This window comes from Pseudochaenichthys georgianus, chromosome 11 (assembly GCF_902827115.2).
Source record: "Pseudochaenichthys georgianus chromosome 11, fPseGeo1.2, whole genome shotgun sequence".
In the NCBI taxonomy this organism is placed as follows: Eukaryota; Metazoa; Chordata; class Actinopteri; order Perciformes; family Channichthyidae; genus Pseudochaenichthys; species Pseudochaenichthys georgianus.
This window is the reverse complement of record NC_047513.1, coordinates 32267902-32288651: the sequence shown is the minus strand read 5'-3', so window position 1 is coordinate 32288651 and position 20750 is coordinate 32267902. Positions and strand designations below refer to the sequence as shown.

The 20750-nt window shown below is 42.4% G+C and overlaps 1 protein-coding gene across 1 annotated transcript in view; it reads left to right on the top strand.

Annotated features, from left to right (window-relative positions):
- Positions 1-14842, top strand: part of trappc9 (trafficking protein particle complex subunit 9) — a 339169-nt gene extending 324327 nt beyond the window's left edge. Inside the window, exons 22-23 of the mRNA XM_034094424.1 lie at positions 10298-10521; positions 13487-14842. Coding sequence (XP_033950315.1) covers positions 10298-10521; positions 13487-13666 — 404 coding nt within the window. The 3' untranslated portion in view covers positions 13667-14842. The remainder of the gene's footprint in view (positions 1-10297; positions 10522-13486) is intronic.
- The last annotated feature ends 5908 nt before the right edge of the window (positions 14843-20750 follow it).

Genomic DNA, 20750 nt, shown 5'->3' with positions numbered 1-20750 from the left:
ACTTAGTATGTCAACATGGTATGCAAGTCGTACGTATGTCCAGTACAAAATATTATGTACAACATAGTACAACCAAGTGTGTATAGGACACAGTATGCACTACACTGTAATGCATACTGTGTCCTATATACTGTATATACTGTAGTGACTAATGTATATATGACCTATTAAGTATCCAATTGTATGTACTTGATAGTATATACAGCCAAGTGTATAGGACATAGTATGTACAATCTAGTAGGTATAACATAGTATGTGCTACAAAGTGTTCATGACTTATTATGTAGAACATTGTATGTACTACATAGTGTTTACAAGCTATTATTTAGGACATAGTATGTGCTACAAAGTACCTATTATTAACACAGCGATATACCAAATAGTATGTCGAGTCGGACGCGTAGTACGTACGACATTCCAGCAGAACGATGCACTTTCAATCGGCGTCTCTTGAAAAGCATTCGCCCGTTCTTTAAAGGACAATAAATGAAGAATTAAAAAAATAAGGCGAGAGAGTTTAACATGCTTCCTTTTGACTGGTTCTTCCAGCCGTGTGAAGTGGGCGTCCTTGTCAGACTGTATCTCGTCAAAGGTACAAGAATTGTCAAATGCAATTCCAAGGTGGGGAGAGAGTGGGTTTTTATGATCCAACAAGCATTTAGTTTGAAGCACACTGACGTTACCCCCTACATGTCCTTTGTGACCGTAGTATACTATACTTTTCCTTTGTACTACGTATATGCATCTATTAGTACAACAACGGTTGCTGTCGGCAGCTTGCAACACATCCTGGAGACACCTCTTAACGTCGATATACCTTTAAAGACCCAGATTTCCCATAGTTTATTTGTATTTATTATTTATTTCCCGATCCGCACTCAGGCAAGAGACTCTCGAGATCCATCGAGATCCCCCTACGAGCCTCCTTGTCGTAGTCGTACAATAAGTGTGCGTATTATCCCTGAGTCCTCGCAGGATTCTGCCTGCTTTTGAAAGCCTGGCTGAGTGCGGCTCCAAGTGAAGGTTAAGGATGCTAAACAATGATTACCTTGAGCACGACTCTCAGAGCCAGCCGTGTTCCTGAAGAGGGACATAGTGCGGAAGGTGGAGAGAAGTGTTATTTGAGTCAACACAAGTCGCCTAGCCGGCAGAAAGCTTTCTAAATATGTCCAGTGAAATAATTGAACAGTCAATGTTGGATTCCAAAGCAAGGCGCCGATGGACAGGACCGAGCCTTTGCAATGGGAGACTTAATCTGCTCGGTTTATATCGCCTTCGCCAATTTACTATCTCTTAGACTGCATATGTCTGTCGCTACGGAGCGCTCCAGAATTTGCTCAGTTCAAAATGCGCATCAGGCTCCTGGTCCAAACTGATAACTGTCACATCCAGTGAGCGGGAGAACATCCAGCCTGCTCCTGGCTCCTTGTTGTCAAAGCAGACGGACAGTTTGAAAGGTTAGTTGAAGGAAAACAGATATCAGCGAGAGGATAATTATAAAAGGGGCCGATGGCTCGGGGGAAATCAGAGGGTTATTTTTAGCCTTGCTGCTGCACACCTTAAAGACACCCTTCATGGCAGCATCCATCAGTGGCACCGCACGTTGGAGATGCTCATCGTGGAGGAAGAGACGCTGGAGGACAGTTCACCTGGAGGACAGTTCACCTGGAGGACGGTTCACCTGGAGGACGGTTCACCTGGAGGACGGTTCACCTGGAGGACGGTTCACCTGGAGGACAGTTCACCTGGAGGACGGTTCACCTGGAGGACGGTTCACCTGGAGGACAGTTCACCTGGAGGACGGTTCACCTGGAGGACAGTTCACCTGGACGACAGTTCACCTGGAGGACAGTTCACCTGGAGGACAGTTCACCTGGAGGACAGTTCACCTGGAGGACGGTTCACCTGGAGGACAGTTCACCTGGAGGACAGTTCACCTGGAGGACAGTTCACCTGGAGGACAGTTCACCTGGAGGACAGTTCACCTGGAGGACAGTTCACCTGGAGGACAGTTCACCTGGACGACAGTTCACCTGGACGACAGTTCACCTGGACGACAGTTCAGGCTCCTTTCTGGCAACGGAAATCGTTTTTGGTTGTTTCTGTTTTTTTGAAAGGAGAAGCCACATGTTTAGTGTTAAACATGTATTTATTGATTCTTTGATTACACATCCGAACATTGCACACATGGCAGATTACAAAATGAAGCTACATTTTAGCCGGTTGTTAATACGGTGAAGGCTTATTTTGTTGACCGAACCAAGAGTTAGCAAGGAAAATAGTTCGCAGAAAATAAGATCTGTGGCAAATACGTTAATGAAACTTACACATTTGGTTCACCGGGATAATCTCCACATGTTCACATCACGATGGGATTGCTGAAGCGTGAATGCAGTCGCCAGTTGCAGGTCAAAAGCTAACGCTAGGCTAACAAGCTACGTCGTGTTCTTAAGGCTATCGCTAAGCTAACGGCAGCTAATGTTTCCCGTATAGTCGTCCAGGTTTCGAACCACAGACTTGTTTCCGGTGTTGAATAGGTTTTTGTGTAACTGTTAATTTGCCGTCTTGCAGCCGAGCTGAACAAAAGTTCAGTTGGAGCCCATCGCCAACCGCTATAACCATGTTGTCTTTGGAGCGACAAGAATACACGAATGTTCCCGTTGTTCTCATCTGGAGTTATTTCTCAAGCTGAAGGATTATGAAAGTAAAACTATTGGCAGGATGTTCCTTTGCGTTGTAACACCTTGGTGATGACTCGTGGTTCCTCCTGGTCCAGGTTTCTTTCTGCAGAATGTTCTTTGTGGTGTGTGGAGATTCAGCGGCTTCATTTCTCATTCCCTCGCTTTTTATTCTCCGAGGCAATATCCTGCTTTGTTTTGTTTGTTGACGAATCGTACTAAGGTGTGATTTATTCACCAATGTCTACGAAATGTACCCGTTAATAATTGTTGGACATAATACTGTGAAATGCTTGCTCTGGTTTATTTAATTAAATAAGAATGTAATTAACTTTCTAATGCACAGGAGCAAAGTTATGCAACAGTCACATTTCCATAGATACGAAAACAAATGCCTTTCAACGATCTTGCTGCTGTAAAAACCTCAGTTGCTCTTCTTAACACACACACACACACACACACACACACACACACACACACACACACACACACACACCGGGTACACACACACACACACACACACACACACTTAATAATACTATGTTGGTTATGTAATCAGTTAGGCAGCTGTGTGTGTGTGTGTGTGTGTGTGCGTGTGTGTGTGTGTGTGTGTGTGTGTGTGTGTATTTCACGTGCACACTCTTGTAAACACTGATAAATCTGCGCGTGCCGCTCGTCATGTCTGTCTCGGCGGGGGACAGCGGGGAGAAAGGATTGTCTCATCTCTGAGCCGTGGTTTTGATACTCTCTCAGGAGGGAGGTGTCTCTCTCTCTGTTTCTCTCCTGGTTGCTGTGGCGACGCCTGCCGCAGCCTCTGCAGACTCGGCAGCAACATCTGGGAAAAGCACAGCTGCACACACGCGTTATGTAACATCAGTGAAGGATGAGGTAATCGGAGGTGAGAGCCAGATTCAAGGCTTGTATTGCCGTCCGTACAGACTAGCTACAGCTACAGGGTAGATACTAGCTACGGGGTAGATACTAGCTACAGCTATAGGGTAGATACTAGCTACGGGGTAGATACTAGCTACGGGGTAGATACTAGCTACAGCTACAGGGTAGATACTAGCTACGGGGTAGATACTAGCTACGGGTTAGGGTAGATACTAGCTACAGCTATAGGGTAGATACTAGCTACGGGGTAGATACTAGCTACGGGGTAGATACTAGCTACGGGGTAGATACTAGCTACAGCTATAGGGTAGATACTAGCTACCGGGTAGATACTAGCTACGGGGTAGATACTAGCTACGGGGTAGATACTAGCTACAGCTATAGGGTAGATACTAGCTACCGGGTAGATACTAGCTACGGGGTAGATACTAGCTACGGGGTAGATACTAGCTACGGGGTAGATACTAGCTACGGGGTAGATACTAGCTACGGGGTAGATACTAGCTACGGGGTAGATACTAGCTACGGGTAGATACTAGCTACGGGGTAGATACTAGCTACGGGTAGATACTAGCTACGGGGTAGATACTAGCTACGGGGTAGATACTAGCTACGGGGTAGATACTAGCTACGGGGTAGATACTAGCTACAGCTATAGGGTAGATACTAGCTACGGGGTAGATACTAGCTACGGGGTAGATACTAGCTACGGGTAGATACTAGCTACGGGGTAGATACTAGCTACCGGGTAGATACTAGCTACGGGGTAGATACTAGCTACGGGGTAGATACTAGCTACGGGGTAGATACTAGCTACGGGGTAGATACTAGCTACGGGGTAGATACTAGCTACGGGGTAGATACTAGCTACGGGGTAGATACTAGCTACAGCTATAGGGTAGATACTAGCTACGGGGTAGATACTAGCTACGGGGTAGATACTAGCTACGGGGTAGATATGGCACTGAACGTCTTGGGCTCCTCCAACTGGGCAACACAGTAAAACAGATCAAACAGAGCAAGTGATACAAATAAAACAGAATGGAAACAGTGCCATCAGAGTCAAGTCATTGGAATATGATGTATAGATCAATAATGTGAAGATTAACTCACGAGTAACGGCCCGTCCACGCGGCGGCACCCCATTCCCTTTGAATGGGGTGCCGCCACGCTGTGCCGAACTGCATTGTGGGAGCGTCGCTCGCTTCAAAAGTAGAGCAATGTTCAACTTTTGAAGCTTCGCCGGAAGCGTCAGCCAATCGAATCATATGCCGGTACAAGCTCGAGCCAATCAAACCGCGTGCTTGTGTGTCCGGGGCAGGAGATGCATGTGATTGGTTGTTGGTGGAGCTTCAGACACGCCCAGCGGCAAGCTTCAGCGCACGCCGCCGTGTGGACGCTGCGGAGAGGTCCCGCATTCAAAAATGTTCACTCGAGGAAAAGTACACAATTATTGTCTTTTTAAAATTGACTATTGTTACCAAAAACATAATAGGGAAAAGACGGGTCAAAATTATACCTTTTTTATTTTAAAAGAAAATATCACAGTTCATTTGCCCTGCATGTCCTCCTTCATCCTCTGAGCAGCTGAGCAGCCGCTATCTCCCTTAAGGAGGGGCAAGTTGTTGTTGTTGTTGTTACCAGTTTGTGACCGGGCAGCTCTCGGTGAGAGATAGTTATTGTTGTGGGACACCTGGAACACTTCCTTCTCGGGCTGGAGATGACCCCGAGCCATAAGCGACAACATCTGTGATCCAGTGTCCTCAGCTGTTTAGTCCGTCTATTGAAGAATGTTGATCATTACGCTCTCTAGTTAAACCTGGAGCTGCAGGAGGCTCTTCAGGCCTGATGGTGGCATCTCTACCGTGTGGTCGACTCCATCAGAGCTCCAGCTCTCCTCGTGTCTCTGAGTCCTGACTCCATCAGAGCTCCAGCTCTCCTCGTCTCTCTGAGTCCTGACTCCTCGTGTCTCTGAGTCCTGACTCCATCAGAGCTCCAGCTCTCCTCGTCTCTCTGAGTCCTGACTCCATCAGAGCTCCAGCTCTCCTCGTGTCTCTGAGTCCTGACTCCATCAGAGCTCCAGCTCTCCTCGTCTCTCTGAGTCCTGACTCCATCAGAGCTCCAGCTCTCCTCGAGTCTCTGAGTCCTGACTCCATCAGAGCTCCAGCTCTCCTCGTGTCTCTGAGTCCTGACTCCATCAGAGCTCCAGCTCTCCTCGTGTCTCTGAGTCCTGACTCCATTAGAGCTCCAGCTCTCCTCGTGTCTCTGAGTCCTGACTCCATCAGAGCTCCAGCTCTCCTCGTGTCTCTGAGTCCTGACTCCATCAGAGCTCCAGCTCTCCTCGTCTCTCTGAGTCCTGACTCCATCAGAGCTCCAGCTCTCCTCGTGTCTCTCTGAGTCCTGACTCCATCAGAGCTCCAGCTCTCCTCGTGTCTCTGAGTCCTGACTCCATTAGAGCTCCAGCTCTCCTCGTGTCTCTGAGTCCTGACTCCATCAGAGCTCCAGCTCTCCTCGTGTCTCTGAGTCCTGACTCCATCAGAGCTCCAGCTCTCCTCGTGTCTCTGAGTCCTGACTCCATCAGAGCTCCAGCTCTCCTCGTGTCTCTGAGTCCTGACTCCCGTTGCTTCAGAACTTTCCCCACACATGTTGTATGTTCTTCTCATTTGTAATTGCAGGCAGGATGCGTCCTTCGTGTCAGATTGTTTCTTGAAATCCATATGAAATATATGAATAATTTAAGCACGTGGGTCGTCAGCTTCTTACAACTAGGCCTTATCGGCAAGATGATAAAAACTGAGTTCAAAATCAGCTAATATGCTTTATCGAAAATAAGAAATAGTTATATATTGATTGCTAAAGTCAAAACAGAGAATACTAAAGGGATGGAGAGCGATAAAGGAAACGGCCGCTTGAATCGTCCTTACACGAAACCTGACTTGCTTCAGACTTTAAAATCCTTCTTCTTCAATTTTTATTTTTGACAAATGAAACAAAAAAGAAAAATGTTTAATTTGGATAATTGATGATTTATCAAAAACAGCTCCGGGTGAATTACTTGTTAAAATATTCAGGTAATATTTGACGTTTTTAAAGCCTCCTTCCTAATGGCCCGTTTAAGAGTCATATCTTATATATTGTTCATGAATGATTGATGTCTTTATCTCGTTATTGTATCAGCTGGTCAGGAGTTCATTTTAATTGCCTACTTTATATAAATGACTCGCTGCTTACCTGGCACTGTCCAAGATGGCTGCTATCGTAATACATTTCACCTTTTCGGACGTGGCTAAAGCTTTGTTGCTTATTGATATTAGACAATGACAGATTATTCAATTATTAATTAAATGTTTCGTTTTGTTTCTATTGTATTTATATTTGTTTGTATTGTATTTATATTTGTATTTGTATAGTTCTGTATCACCTTTTGTTTCATTTGTATTTTCTTTGGTTTTACACGCTCGTAAAAAATAAATAAATAAACTAATAGAAAGCACAACTAGGCCTGTCACGATAATTACATTTATTGGACGATAAATGTTTCCGGAAATGATGGCGATGTGGTCTCACCGTTGTAAGACCATTTTAGACCATAATGATAATATATAATAATAATTCAAGTACATCCTTTCAAACAGGACTTTTTATTGAACATCCAACATTGCAAATGAAATGTGAAATAATATTCAAATATATAAATTATATATAATAAATAAAACAAATTAAATTATTAAAAAATGCATTAAATCACACACAACCAAAACAATCAATTAAATAGACTGAAAACAGAGCTCTCTCTCAGGTGCAGTTTAAGGCTGGTCGTATTGCTAGCTTTCGTTGCTACCTTTTTAAAACAAATGCGACCGTCCAAGTCCGTAGGTTCGCCTCGTTGATTTGGCTTACATCCAAAATATTCCCACACCGGATGTGGAATTAGGTTTTGCAACCAATTCCATTCAACTTCAAATTCCCCTCGAGTAAGTCACACGTTGTCTCCTGCTTGTCTCTATATTATTAATTTGGCTGCTGCACGCGGAGTGTCCTGACCTGGCTGTGCGTGAGCCCCGCCCCTCACGGCGCGCCGGGCCGGCAGACACAGCGCGCGGGCAGACACAGCGCGCTGGCTAAAGTTCTGGTCACATCCTTATGTAAACACACACGCATGTAAACGGCCATTTATCGAGCTCAGAAAAGTTATCTAGTCCATTTTTATTTATCGTACGATAAGTCAATGTATTGATTATCGCGACAGGCCGAAGCACAACTGGGCTTTTTTATCTTCAGGAAACAGACACATTCCTGTATGAACCCACTTCCCACGATCACTGTGAAGGTAACCTGGAAATAGTTGGTGAAAGTAGCTCCACCTCTCTCAGCTCAGCAGCAAACAGACAGCAGATGTGTACAGCGTTTTGTCGTGACCTTCGGTCTCTGCAGAAAAGCAAAGCTGTTTGCAGAGAATCCCAAAGGAGGACCCCGACCAATCAGAAACCTCGATGTTTCCAATATCGGTTTACGTGTTTAAAAAGTTACATAATGGCTGAGTTGTGTCAAACTTTAAAATTACCCTCATCCCTCCTCATGAAATCTATTATTTTATGATGAGTAAACGCAGTCGTTGTTTTATTAGATTCCGTGTGTGTGTGTGTGTGTGTGTGTGTGTGTGTGTGTGTGTGTGTGTGTGTGTGTGTGTGTGTGTGTGTGTGTGTGTGGTGTGTGTGTGTGTGTGTGTGTGTGTGTGTTCTCTTTTGTTCTCTTTAATGTGAAGGAATTTATTTCCAGTTTTCGAGCCGATGTAGGCTATCTATAATTTGCACATCTCCTAGCAACTAGACTTTGAACAAACTAAATATATCTCCATGCTTAGGTTCATTGCCACCGGCTATGTGTATGTATAAATCAGGCTGTGCATGGCAATAACCTCTTGATACATTATGTATTAGGATGCAGGGGTTATAATATACATTTACTGTACTCTCCAGGGATTGGAGAGTACAGTAAATGTTTTGGATGTTTTCCTATTGGATCAAATAAATACACTCGGATCAGATCAACTGGTGTCTCTTTGCTGCCATGGAAAATGTATAAGAACATAATTACAAGCCTGATGGGGGTAATATCACAAGAAAAGCTCAGTTCATGTTTAGATTGGAGTTGTACATTCAGGGGAAATCAACATTGATATCATCTGAGATTAAAGTGGTTGATTGTCAAGAAAAAAATCTAACATTTACGAGAAAAACTGAGGAATGATGTATCTGAAAACTGATCCATTATATACCAAAAATGTATGCAATTAAGAAACGGCATTGAGTGATTATGTTGGTGCACAAGGGGTGCATCCCATAATAATTGGATTGGCTCGTTGGTATCTTTCGAATTGAAAAAAAACGACTTTCTTCGCAATGATTTTGAGGAAGGTATAAAATGACTAACACGTCAACACAGGAAAGTATCACTATGGAAACAAAGCCTTGCAAGGAGGGACGTATCCCAAGACAAAATATTTAACTTTTAAATCTACGTGAAAAAAATCTTTGATATTCTTTGAGATTAAAGCGGGAAATAGACAGGAAAGTGGATCTTGTTTTAGTTTAAACGGGTCATTTTAAAAGGAAAAATATACGTGAGAAATCCTGAAGTGTCCTCCAAGCGAAGTGACACTTCATTTCACATCAACACAGACGAAAAGCCCCCCGAGCCCCTGCTGGTTCTGGAGCGAAGTGCGTGTTTCATACAGACGTGGATCTGAATGTCACCCCCTGTAGTTTCAGCTCTCCGGGCTTCATGACAGCACGCCATCAGTCCCCCTCCTCTCGATGGTCTGTCTGTCTTCGTATCAGAGGCAGAGAGTCCACACGTGCGTCCACGCCTTCAGTTAGAGCTGCCATTTTATGCTATTCATTTTATTGTCTTTTTATGGTAATCAATTTGAATATTTTATGTATTTTTATTGTCTTCCGTTGTGTCTTTGTTCTCTAATTGAGCTGTAACTCCATCATATTCAATGTTGTTGTTGGTTTGTAATCCGTGAAGCCCACTGGGACAAACGTGTTTTGTGATATTGGGCTATACAAATAAAGTTTGATTTGATATGTCCCCCTCCTCCTCCTCCTCCTCCCCAGACGCAGCACACCGGCTCTGACTCAGCGCTTATCACAGCTGCGAGCCTGACTCTCGAAAGTGTGTGTGTGTGTGTGTGTGTGTGTGTGTGTGTGTGTGTGTGTGTGTGTGTGTGTGTGTGTGTGTGTGTGTGTGTGTGTGTGTGTGTGTGTGTGTGTGTGTGTGTGTGTGTGTGTGTGTGTGTGTGTGTGTGTGTGTGTGTGTGTGTGTGTGTGTGTGTGTGTGTGTTGCCCAATTCTCCTCCTTTCTTTTTACAGAACGTCACACAGAGACAGCTGTCAAGATGCAAGGCTTGTGTTGTCATGTGTGCATAGCGACAGTGTAGTTATGACGATGAAGATCTGAGGTCGCAGGCTCCTCCAACAGAGCGGCACAATAACACAGATTGTTAAAATAGTGCAAGGAGAGTATAAAGATACAAGTCATTGGGATATGATATGTTGGATCATTAATTCAGCACGGGGGTCATAAGCAAGACGATGAAGTCGAAGTTGCAAACAGATGTTATGGATGTTCTTTCAAAGTGCAGGTGTTGAGCCGTCTCGTGGCCTCGGGGATGAACCGGGCCCCTCCTCCTAATCCCTTTCCTTGACCTCTGTCTCCAGACGTGCTGGTGAACGGGAAGCCGTGCGACTGTGATGTCGTCGCTGACTGTAGATCAGGCGACGCTGTGTCTCTGGAGGTCCAGCTGACCAACCTGAGTAAGAACTCAGTGGGTCCGCTGGCGCTGACCGTGGTCCCGTACCAGGACTACCAGAACGGGGTCCAGAACTACGAGCTGGAGGACGCCGTGACCTTCATCGGATCCAGCACCTTCTACATCGACACGGTCAGTGCGCGTCATTCATCGGACATTAATAATAATAATATTGCACATGTTATATAGCAGAGTGTTTTGTAATGATGGTAATGGTATTTATATTGCACATAGTGTTGAAGTTCTGACCAAACATATTAAGTTTTAAAATAAAAACGGTCAATTCAATATCAAATAAAAAGTAATACCATAAGATGTTATGTCTCAGTTTATACAATAATGTATTCTTATTTATCCAGAGTTTGATTTGTCCATTCTGGGCTACTGTAGAAACATAGCTAACCTAACCAAATGTAAATAAAGAATTTCTACCCCAAACATCCCCCTAAAGCAGGGGTTTCAAACTCAAGGCCCGGGGGCCAAATCCGGCCCGCGACTTCATTTCATGCGGCCCCGCAAGAGCTTGCAAAGAATAGAATACGTTTATTATACGGTTACATGCTACTTTACAGAAGCAGGTTGCCCATGAACTACATGTCCCACAATGCATCTTGTTTTGTGACATGCACTGAAGAGACTTGCAATTATTTGCTTCTGCTTTCAGACGTAGTTAATTACTAAGTCATATCCTATCCGATAATAATCCAATTCAGAGGCAATAATGTAATATAATACATTATTTTATATATATATATATATTTATATAGTTACAACCGGCCCTTTGAGTGCAACCTTTATGTTAATGTGGCCCGCGATGAAATTGAGTTTGACACCCCTGCCCTAAATACTTTCAACTGTTAAGAACGCATTAACAAACCTGAGGGAACATGACTGTACACAGTATTTAAAAAGTACATCACCGTGTTTTAAATGACTTCCTCAGCTTGCTCAGATTTATGGTTCGCTTCAGTGACGTAATGCCGGCTCTCCAACCGATTCTAACATGGTGTTTTATTGCAGTTCAGGCTATAGAAGCAGTTCAGACTATAGAAGCAGTTCAGGCTATAGAAGCAGTTCAGACTATAGAAGCAGTTCAGGCTATAGAAGCAGTTCAGGCTATAGAAGCAGTTCAGGCTATAGAAGCAGTTCAGGCTATAGAAGCAGTTCAGGCTATAGAAGCGTAGTGTTTTACTTGATGAAGTAAAGCACGTTCCAATTTAATGTAAATTAAGACTTGAATTGAAACGTCCGGCAGGCAAGAGAAACATTTAAAATAAAACCTATACTCCATCAGGCTCAGCCAATAGGTTAAAACTACAAAAACACGGGTATGTTCCTTTAAATGTCACGCCTGCGATCTTTAAAAAAATGAAAGTATTATTTAGGAGTCAAATCATTAATGGTTATGAACAGGACCTGTGAAATCCCATGTGTTGTTATTTCTTGTAAAAAGTAATTTCTTTCTGATAGTTTTGTAAAAAAAAAAAAAAGATTAACAAGACAAACTGATGACGATGACCTAATGTTTTATAAGAAACATATATGTTAGAGGGGGGAGGACCAGAACAGTTTTTTTAAGCTTCTTCTTGCCCCTGTTGAACATGAACAGAGACTATCTGAAAATTATTCTTATTATTTTTTTTTTTTTTGGTACTTTGTTATAATTATTAATCTGAGTGAAAAAAAGAGAATATATATATATATTATTGTTATATTTTTTTGTTTCTGACATGTTCAATAAATTGACTAAAACTTAAATCAAAAACAACCTTGTCAGAGGAGGGCGTTTTTTAGTTCTCACTTTTGAATTTTGAACAATCTGCAGGAGATTAAAAGCAGCTTGGCAGAACACAGAGTCTCAAAAGCAGATGAATGACTTCCCCATATTCCCTGAAATTGCATAACAACTTCATTTTGGTAATTGAACGCTGCACCAACATGTGAATTATGTCACGGGATGCATATCTGAAAGAGGCTTTTGTGAGTCTGTGGGAAAAAACATCAAATAGTTTGCAACAGAGAAAAGTGTCTCATCTCTGTCGCCGTAAGACAGCATTATACTGGATTCTGATTGGACATGCCAAAGGTTGTTCATTTTTTCTACGAGACTTTTTCTTTACCCCCATGGCTATCTTACCTCATACTAAAACACCCATTATATGTCCTACATTTGCTTGTAGAAGACCGTTTAAAAATCATATATCTTTTTTAAACGTTAACACCTTTTCATCAAAGCTTTCAAACCAACCAAACTCCCCGACTGGCTTCCCTCTGTCTCAGACTGGAGCCACACGAGAACGGTAACGCAAACAAACCGAATTCGATATCAAAAAAAGTCTTCCGTCCACACGCAACAGGCACCAGAAACGTGTCCGTTCACACGAGACCGCTCGAAAGCGCTGGAGACGCTGTAGTACATACGCCGGGCCCGTAAGTGGCGCTGTACTTCTACCAGAAAATACACCAAAAGCAGGGAAGAAGACTTCCCGCACATGGTTGCCATGGTTGCGGACGCTCTGGCTCTTTTTCTCCCTCCCCGAGACAAGCGTGTGCTCCTGCTGTAATTATCTCCGGTAGTCCACCAGCAGATGACAAACACCCGCCTCTCCGCCTCTTCCAAGGGACGAGGGGACGTGCGGCAGAGTTTCCGTCAACACGTCCGTTAAAGTTTAAATCATCCGGACACAATTAGAAAAGTGCCGGTCAAAGGTCTTCTTTGTTATTGATTGAGCTTTAAAACAAATTGATAACGACTCTATATAATAAAACACGGAGCCTCTCTTTTCCTCCCCCTCTCCTGAGAGCCCAGCAGCTGATCTCTGAGCGGGAGAGGTGGGAGAGGAGGCGGGGCTATTGCTTCAACGTTATCAGGAAATGATCGTGTAGGCGTAGACACAGAGCCGTTTGCCCCCCGGAGCGTTTCGTCCGCAGATCGACCCACCTTGTCGTTATCTGCGGTTCCCTGTCGGCGTCGTGCGGCCGAACCGTCTATCTGATAGAGAACCGTGTGGTTGCAGCATCACTGTGTTCCAGGTTCATAATGAAGCTAAGTTAAAGATGTTTGCTCATGTTTCCTTTCCGTCTGTTCCCTCTCCAGGTGAAACCCAAAGAGAGCTCCGTGTGTGTGGGCGCGCTGCTCTTCCTCTACACCGGAGATTTCTACCTGAATATAAAGTTTCAGGGCGACAGCGCTGGACGAGATCTTCCTTTAGCTTGGTTCACTCTGCCCAGCGTCCACATCCGAGCCCTGGAACCCCCCCAGCAGGCCGGGGCCTAGAGGGGTCTTTAATGCACGTCTTAATGAAGGATGGAGAGTTGTTCCTAAAGTTCTCTGTAAATACTATATTCTTATGCATTGAATCACATGTAAATATCATTAAAAGCTTACAGTAAACACTCCTGCAAACAATCAGCCCGCACGTTAGCATCATGCTAATGATACGGCTAACATCTTTACGGTTTGGCTGTTTGGCCTGAATCTCCTTTTTTCTAAAGGCAGAGACTAAAATGAATTTACTCCAGTAGACTCAGTCACTTGTGGAGATGGAGTTTGACTTTTGCATTTGTGTTAGGTTTACATTTGACACAGGAATTCACGTCTTTGAAAAATAGCGAACCCCACCATCTAATTTCTGCTAATGCTAATTTGGTATGGGACGGTGCTAGACACTCCAAAAAGGAGTAAACTATCTTATTATCTGTGTTGCCCCATCTCTAAATGTAGGTGGCCATGCTTTGCCACACATTTCCTTAGTTATCAGTCCATTAAAAAGCTTGTTTTCACTTCCATTATAATGCTTGAGACTGGGCAAACTTCACAGAGATCGCACATTTGAAACACGTGGTGAATTTAAAAAGGACTACTTGGTAATGTTTACGAAAATAACTTGGTTTAGGTAACACTAGGTATATGTGTTACCTAGCTTAAATTATGTACAGCCTGTGAGTTAAATATTTTAGGAATTGATGCGTTTGCGATGTTGTAGCTAGCTAGCATGCTATCTGATGCTAGCTAGCTTGCTATCTGATAGTTAGCTAACAGCTAGCTTGACTAGCCGCAACAAATTGTAGTGAGGGCAAAGTAGTTACTCTGTCTAAAAGCTTACAGTACCATATATGTTTGCCAGAATATCCAACTGTACACGTTGTGGGCGGCCAAGGACTAATATATTGTCCCATTTCATTGGAGATGTTGTCACCTTGTATTGGGAATAACAAGTTATCTTTTAAAAGAAAGTTAGACGAGTTAGCGTTCCTGCGCAGAACACGTCAGAGTCTTGATTGAAGAAGAGGACATGAAACACTGGAAATGTGATTAGCCAGTTTATTTACACAACAATATTTTAACTTCTACTGCTGTATGGATCTTCTCTCTTGCCTCCGTCCACATTGTATTCTGATGAATCCTCATGTCTTAGATCAGACTGTTGTAAATAAAAGCTTAAAGAATCAACCGTTGTTTATTCTGCCCTTGTTTGCATGTGTCTCTCCACAGCCATTATAGCTCGGAGTCCATTTGCTGACCTTTCTCACCTCGGCATTTTGGGAAGCTCAAGTCTGACATTCACTTCCGCCAAAATCTATAAACAGTGATTACCGGAGAAAACATTGCATCTCTAATAATCCTTTTTAACATTTGTTTATGCCAGGCAGGCTGACTGGAAGCTGAGCTGCTGTCTCAGGACACTTTTTATACACTTGCTTTGACTCTGAGACCTAACCATAGTTTATCATCATACCGCGCTTTGCTGGTGCTTTCCGATGTACCTACAGGCTTGAAATTAAGTAGTCGGAGGGAGTAGTGTGTATTTGAAAAAGGAGTGAGAGGAACACTCGGCAAAAGACTCGATTTGACCATCTGTAATTCAACAGAGGGTGATTTCATTCACACTGTGGTCATACACTTTCTTGGAGGATTTGAAATATGTTCGTTTTGTACATTTCCTTCAATCGAGCTTTGTATCAAACCAAAACACCGGGTACATTTCTAACATGGGCATGACTGCTTCCAGTAATAGCGTGAGAAATGACAAGCATGCGAGATGTTTCTTCATGAAGGTCGCGTTGAAAGTTCAAACAGCTTTTCCACTCGTAATAAACGTGTTTACATATCTGAATAAAACATCAGCTGATCCACAGGCTTCATCAGTTACGCATACAACGCAAACAATCCCAAAGTCGTGTGTGTGTGTGTGTGTGTGTGTGTGTGTGTGTGTGTGTGTGTGTGTGTGTGTGTGTGTGTGTATCTATAGAAGTATGGATGTGAGAGTGTGGACTCGGGCTGCTGTCACTGAAGGCCAGCCGAGTTCCGTCTGTATGAAATGAACTCACTTGTGTTTTGTGAATTCCACCTGCATATTGTTTACTGACCCTCAAGTGTGTGTCCTTCAGTGAAGCCGACTTCATAGGCTTCACTTACAAAGCAGGGCTGTTATTAAAGTGTCCTTTCCTCACTCTGTCCAGCATAGATTCACCTTATTCTCACTAACTAGAAACCAAAGTATGGACCGGAGGAAGTAAAGAAACTGCAGAGCAAAAAGACAAAACGGTCTCCAGCTGTATGTAAAATACAATTTAGGGATTCACCAACTTTGATTTATTTAAATTTATCTCAGAGGCAAGACTGACGAGTGCTGAAGACCTGATTTAAAACTTGCAGATAGCTTTATTTATTAGTTAGTTTCTAGATTACAATGTTGCCTTCAATATGACATCAATATAGGGACTAAGTGAATATGGCTGAGGATGCAGGTTTGAGATTTCAAAGATGGAAAGATGTATTATCCCCAGAGATGAGAAAGGGAAACGAGAAAGGGAATGCAAGCATCAAAGACGACGGCTTAACATCAAACTGAGTTTTACCCCATGAGGGTTTAATATCGACAGAGCCAAGAAAAGCTTTGTGAAGAGATTGAAATGGTAAAACAGTAGGCCGCACAAAGTGGGCTCCATTTGAAAAAAGTCATACTTTAAACACTATAGATTGAGTCCCAATGGTTTCTAAAACGACATGCTGTATGCGTGCAGGAGAAGTGACTGGTCAAACGGATAAAATCATGGTTTGGGTTACGATAAGTTTGAACCCAACTTAGTGTCCGAATGTTAGTTAAGTTAAGCAACGACCTTGTAACGTTGTACGGGTAAAAGTCTCATATCATTTTCGCTATGTAGACTTTCTAGCCCTTTTTACTGTCATCTTAATTCCTCCCGTCATTATAACGACAGCCACAAGAGGGCGCCTCCTAGCGATAAATGTAATTATGGATCGTGAAAAGATGCTTAGACATAAACCTTGCTTTTCGATAATGGATGATATCAGTGGTTCATTTCTAAAACTCCAAAACCAAAGGAAGACTACAATTAAAATATTGTGACATTTCAAAGGTACGACGTGTATCTGTGTTGTTTACGTTTTGAGTACTTCTTCTTCCAATCTAAATCCCCTTTTCGGCAGCTTTAAGATGTGTACAAAGTCTTTGTTGAAGAATCGAAATGGAATGAGATCCAGAGCGTTGGAGTGTCTGAGATATCTTGGTTTGCCTGCACTCCAAACAATAAGCTGACCTCCCCGAAACGAGCACTTCCAGGGAGACGGAGCATCTTGTCTCCGGTTTAAATTGGCTTTCTTATCAGTAAATCCCCGGCGCATTATTAGCCACCAACCTTCATTACCTCGCAGCACACCTGTAATTCTGATCGTAATCAGCGTGACAATCGTCCATCAATCTGTGCTGATGCGTTTCCTCCCCGGTGCTCGAGACTGTGAGGGAAATGAGTGCAAACAAGAGCCTTTCGTTTGAAATCTGAGAGTCCTCAGAGCGCGCTGACAAAGGAGAGCGTCGTCACATCAGGAAGACAGTTTCAGTGGAAAGTCACGTCCATTCTTACCAGAGAAGGCAAAAGTACACGCATCCTGTACTCAAGTAGAAGTACAGATACTCGTGTTTAAAAATACTCTGGTGAAAGTAGAAGTACTGACTAAACTTCTTTACTCAAGTAAAAGTAAAGAGGCTTTGAAGTGTACTTCAGTAAAAAGTACCCATAGCTAGCAGCTGCTTTAAAGAGTACCTGACCTCCCTTTATATCAACAGAACAATAATGTCATTGTTAGCTAATGAATGTTTCCATGGTGACCAACGGCAACATGACAACGTTTCCATTGGTCCCTCTTCTTTAGAGAAGACCAGGAAGTGATGGATACACGGATCGTGTTCCAACCAATAGGCACGCAGTGACTCTGAAGAATAATGACCACGCACCAACACACATTCAGACTAAAGGAACCAGCTGTTTGGAAATGAGAGAAGTAGAAAGTACAGGTATTTGAGTTCAACATGTAAGAAGTAGAAAGTACAGGTATTTGAGTTCAACATGTAAGAAGTAGAAAGTACAGGTATTTGTGTTCAACATGTACGAAGTAGAAAGTACAGGTATTTGAGTTCAACATGTAAGAAGTAGAAAGTACAGGTATTTGAGTTCAACATGAGAGAAGTAGAAAGTACAGGTATTTGTGTTCAACATGTACGAAGTAGAAAGTACAGGTATTTGAGTTCAACATGTAAGAAGTAGAAAGTACAGGTATTTGAGTTCAACATGTAAGAAGTAGAAAGTACAGGTATTTGAGTTCAACATGTAAGAAGTAGAAAGTACAGGTATTTGTGTTCAACATGTAAGAAGTAGAAAGTACAGGTATTTGAGTTCAACATGAGAGAAGTAGAAAGTACAGGTATTTGTGTTCAACATGTACGAAGTAGAAAGTACAGGTATTTGAGTTCAACATGTAAGAAGTAGAAAGTACAGGTATTTGAGTTCAACATGTGAGAAGTAGAAAGTACAGGTATTTGGGTTCAACATGTTAGAAGTAGAAAGTACAGGTATTTGAGTTCAACATGTAAGAAGTAGAAAGTACAGGTATTTGAGTTCAACATGTAAGAAGTAGAAAGTACAGGTATTTGAGTTCAACATGTAAGAAGTAGAAAGTACAGGTATTTGAGTTCAACATGTAAGAAGTAGAAAGTACAGGTATTTGAGTTCAACATGTAGGAAGTAGAAGTACAGGTATTTGAGTTCAACATGTAAGAAGTAGAAAGTACAGGTATTTGAGTTCAACATGTAAGAAGTAGAAAGTACAGGTATTTGAGTTCAACATGTAAGAAGTAGAAAGTACAGGTATTTGAGTTCAACATGTAAGAAGTAGAAAGTACAGGTATTTGAGTTCAACATGTGAGAAGTAGAAAGTACAGGTATTTGAGTTCAACATGTAGGAAGTAGAAAGTACAGGTATTTGTGTTCAACATGTAGGAAGTAGAAAGTACAGGTATTTGTGTTCAACATGTAAGAAGTAGAAAGTACAGGTATTTGAGTTCAACATGTGAGAAGTAGAAAGTTCAGGTATTTGAGTTCAACATGTGAGAAGTAGAAAGTACAGGTATTTGAGTTCAACATGTGAGAAGTAGAAAGTACAGGTATTTGAGTTCAACATGTGAGAAGTAGAAAGTACAGGTATTTGAGTTCAACATGTGAGAAGTAGAAAGTACAGGTATTTGAGTTCAACATGTGAGAAGTAGAAAGTACAGGTATTTGTGTTCAACATGTAAGAAGTAGAAAGTACAGGTATTTGAGTTCAACATGTAAGAAGTAGAAAGTACAGGTATTTGGGTTCAACATGTAAGAAGTAGAAAGTACAGGTATTTGTGTTCAACATGTAGGAAGTAGAAAGTACAGGTATTTGTGTTCAACATGTAAGAAGTAGAAAGTACAGGTATTTGAGTTCAACATGTGAGAAGTAGAAAGTTCAGGTATTTGGGTTCAACATGTAAGAAGTAGAAAGTTCAGGTATTTGAGTTCAACATGTAAGAAGTAGAAAGTACAGGTATTTGTGTTCAACATGTAAGAAGTAGAAAGTACAGGTATTTGGGTTCAACATGTAAGAAGTAGAAAGTTCAGGTATTTGAGTTCAACATGTAAGAAGTAGAAAGTACAGGTATTTGAGTTCAACATGTAAGAAGTAAAAGTCAAAAGTCGTCAGAAAAATAAGTAGTAGCGTAAAGTACTGATACCAGAACAATGTACTTAAGTACAGTAACGAAGTATTTGTACTCCACTACTTCCCACCTCTGCCTGTAACCTCTATATGAGGTTTTATGAGTGGAGTGATGTCGTGTTACTGGGGGGGGGGGGGGGGGGGGGGTGGTTGACACCTGCTCTGCTCGTTCCTCTCGCCTGAGGCTCTGCCAGCAGCCGCCGCCTGTTTTACTGACTCCTGACTTAATTGCCGTGCTATCTGCCGCGGCACATGAGCTGCTAATACGAAATAAACCTAACCTGAAAAATGCGACTGCAGCTTATGAAGAGTTTACCCCCAGTTAAAGTCCCATGAAATTAGAATGCACTTACTGTACCGCCCGTCCATGTCAGAACATGCACCTTTTTTCACAAGCTTGAACCTGAAATAACTTTTAATCTAGAATTGACTCCAAAAACATTCAGTACACAATAAATATACATGTAATGAAGACCATCAGATGTGGTTGAAAGCCACAACAAAATTATAGTAAGCGGATCTTTTTATAAACTGTTATTGCCAAGGTCAAAAAGAAGCTTTCACTTTAATACATTTAAAGAATTATGACAAAAAAAGTGAATCAACGGCAGTGAGAACATTAGAAAAGTACATTTAAGCCAATATTATATATATAACGAGGTGTGTGTGTGTGTGTGTGTGTGTGTGTGTGTGTGTGTGTGTGTGTGTGTGTGTCTCTCTCTCTCTCTCTCTCTCTCCTCTCTCTCTCTCTCTCTCTCTCTCTCTCTCTCTCTCTCTCTCTCTCTCTCTCTCTGAGCTTCTCCAGACTCGCATTGTGAGTTCTGGAGGTGGGACTCGGGATGCGAGAAAGTTTCTAAATATAGAGACCTCGGATCCAGACGCTGCTGATTAGTGGAGCCGCTTAGACGCGTTTCTGAAACACTGCGGTTCATATCGTGGCGACTGCGTGCACTCACTTCCTCTGCTGAGACGAGCTTCTTCCTGTTTGTGTTTATAAGTGTTTTTATTGGGAAGCTAAAATGATCCTGACAGGAAGGATGAGGATCACATCCGTCGTGGTGAAGCGGACCATAATAACGTCAGTGTGTGTAATGACTCTAACAAACAAACACAACATCATATGAATATTTCATTAAAGGTGGAACAAGCTTTCTCTAATCCCTCCGTGCTCACTAAACTGCAACCGCTATGTTGGACGAGAAAAACCAGATCTCTCTTAAAAGGGACAGATTCTGCAAACGATAGGTTCATATTAGTACTTAGTGTTGCTTTAATGTTCAAAAAGCTCTTTATTTTGTCCTCATACTGCGTACACAGT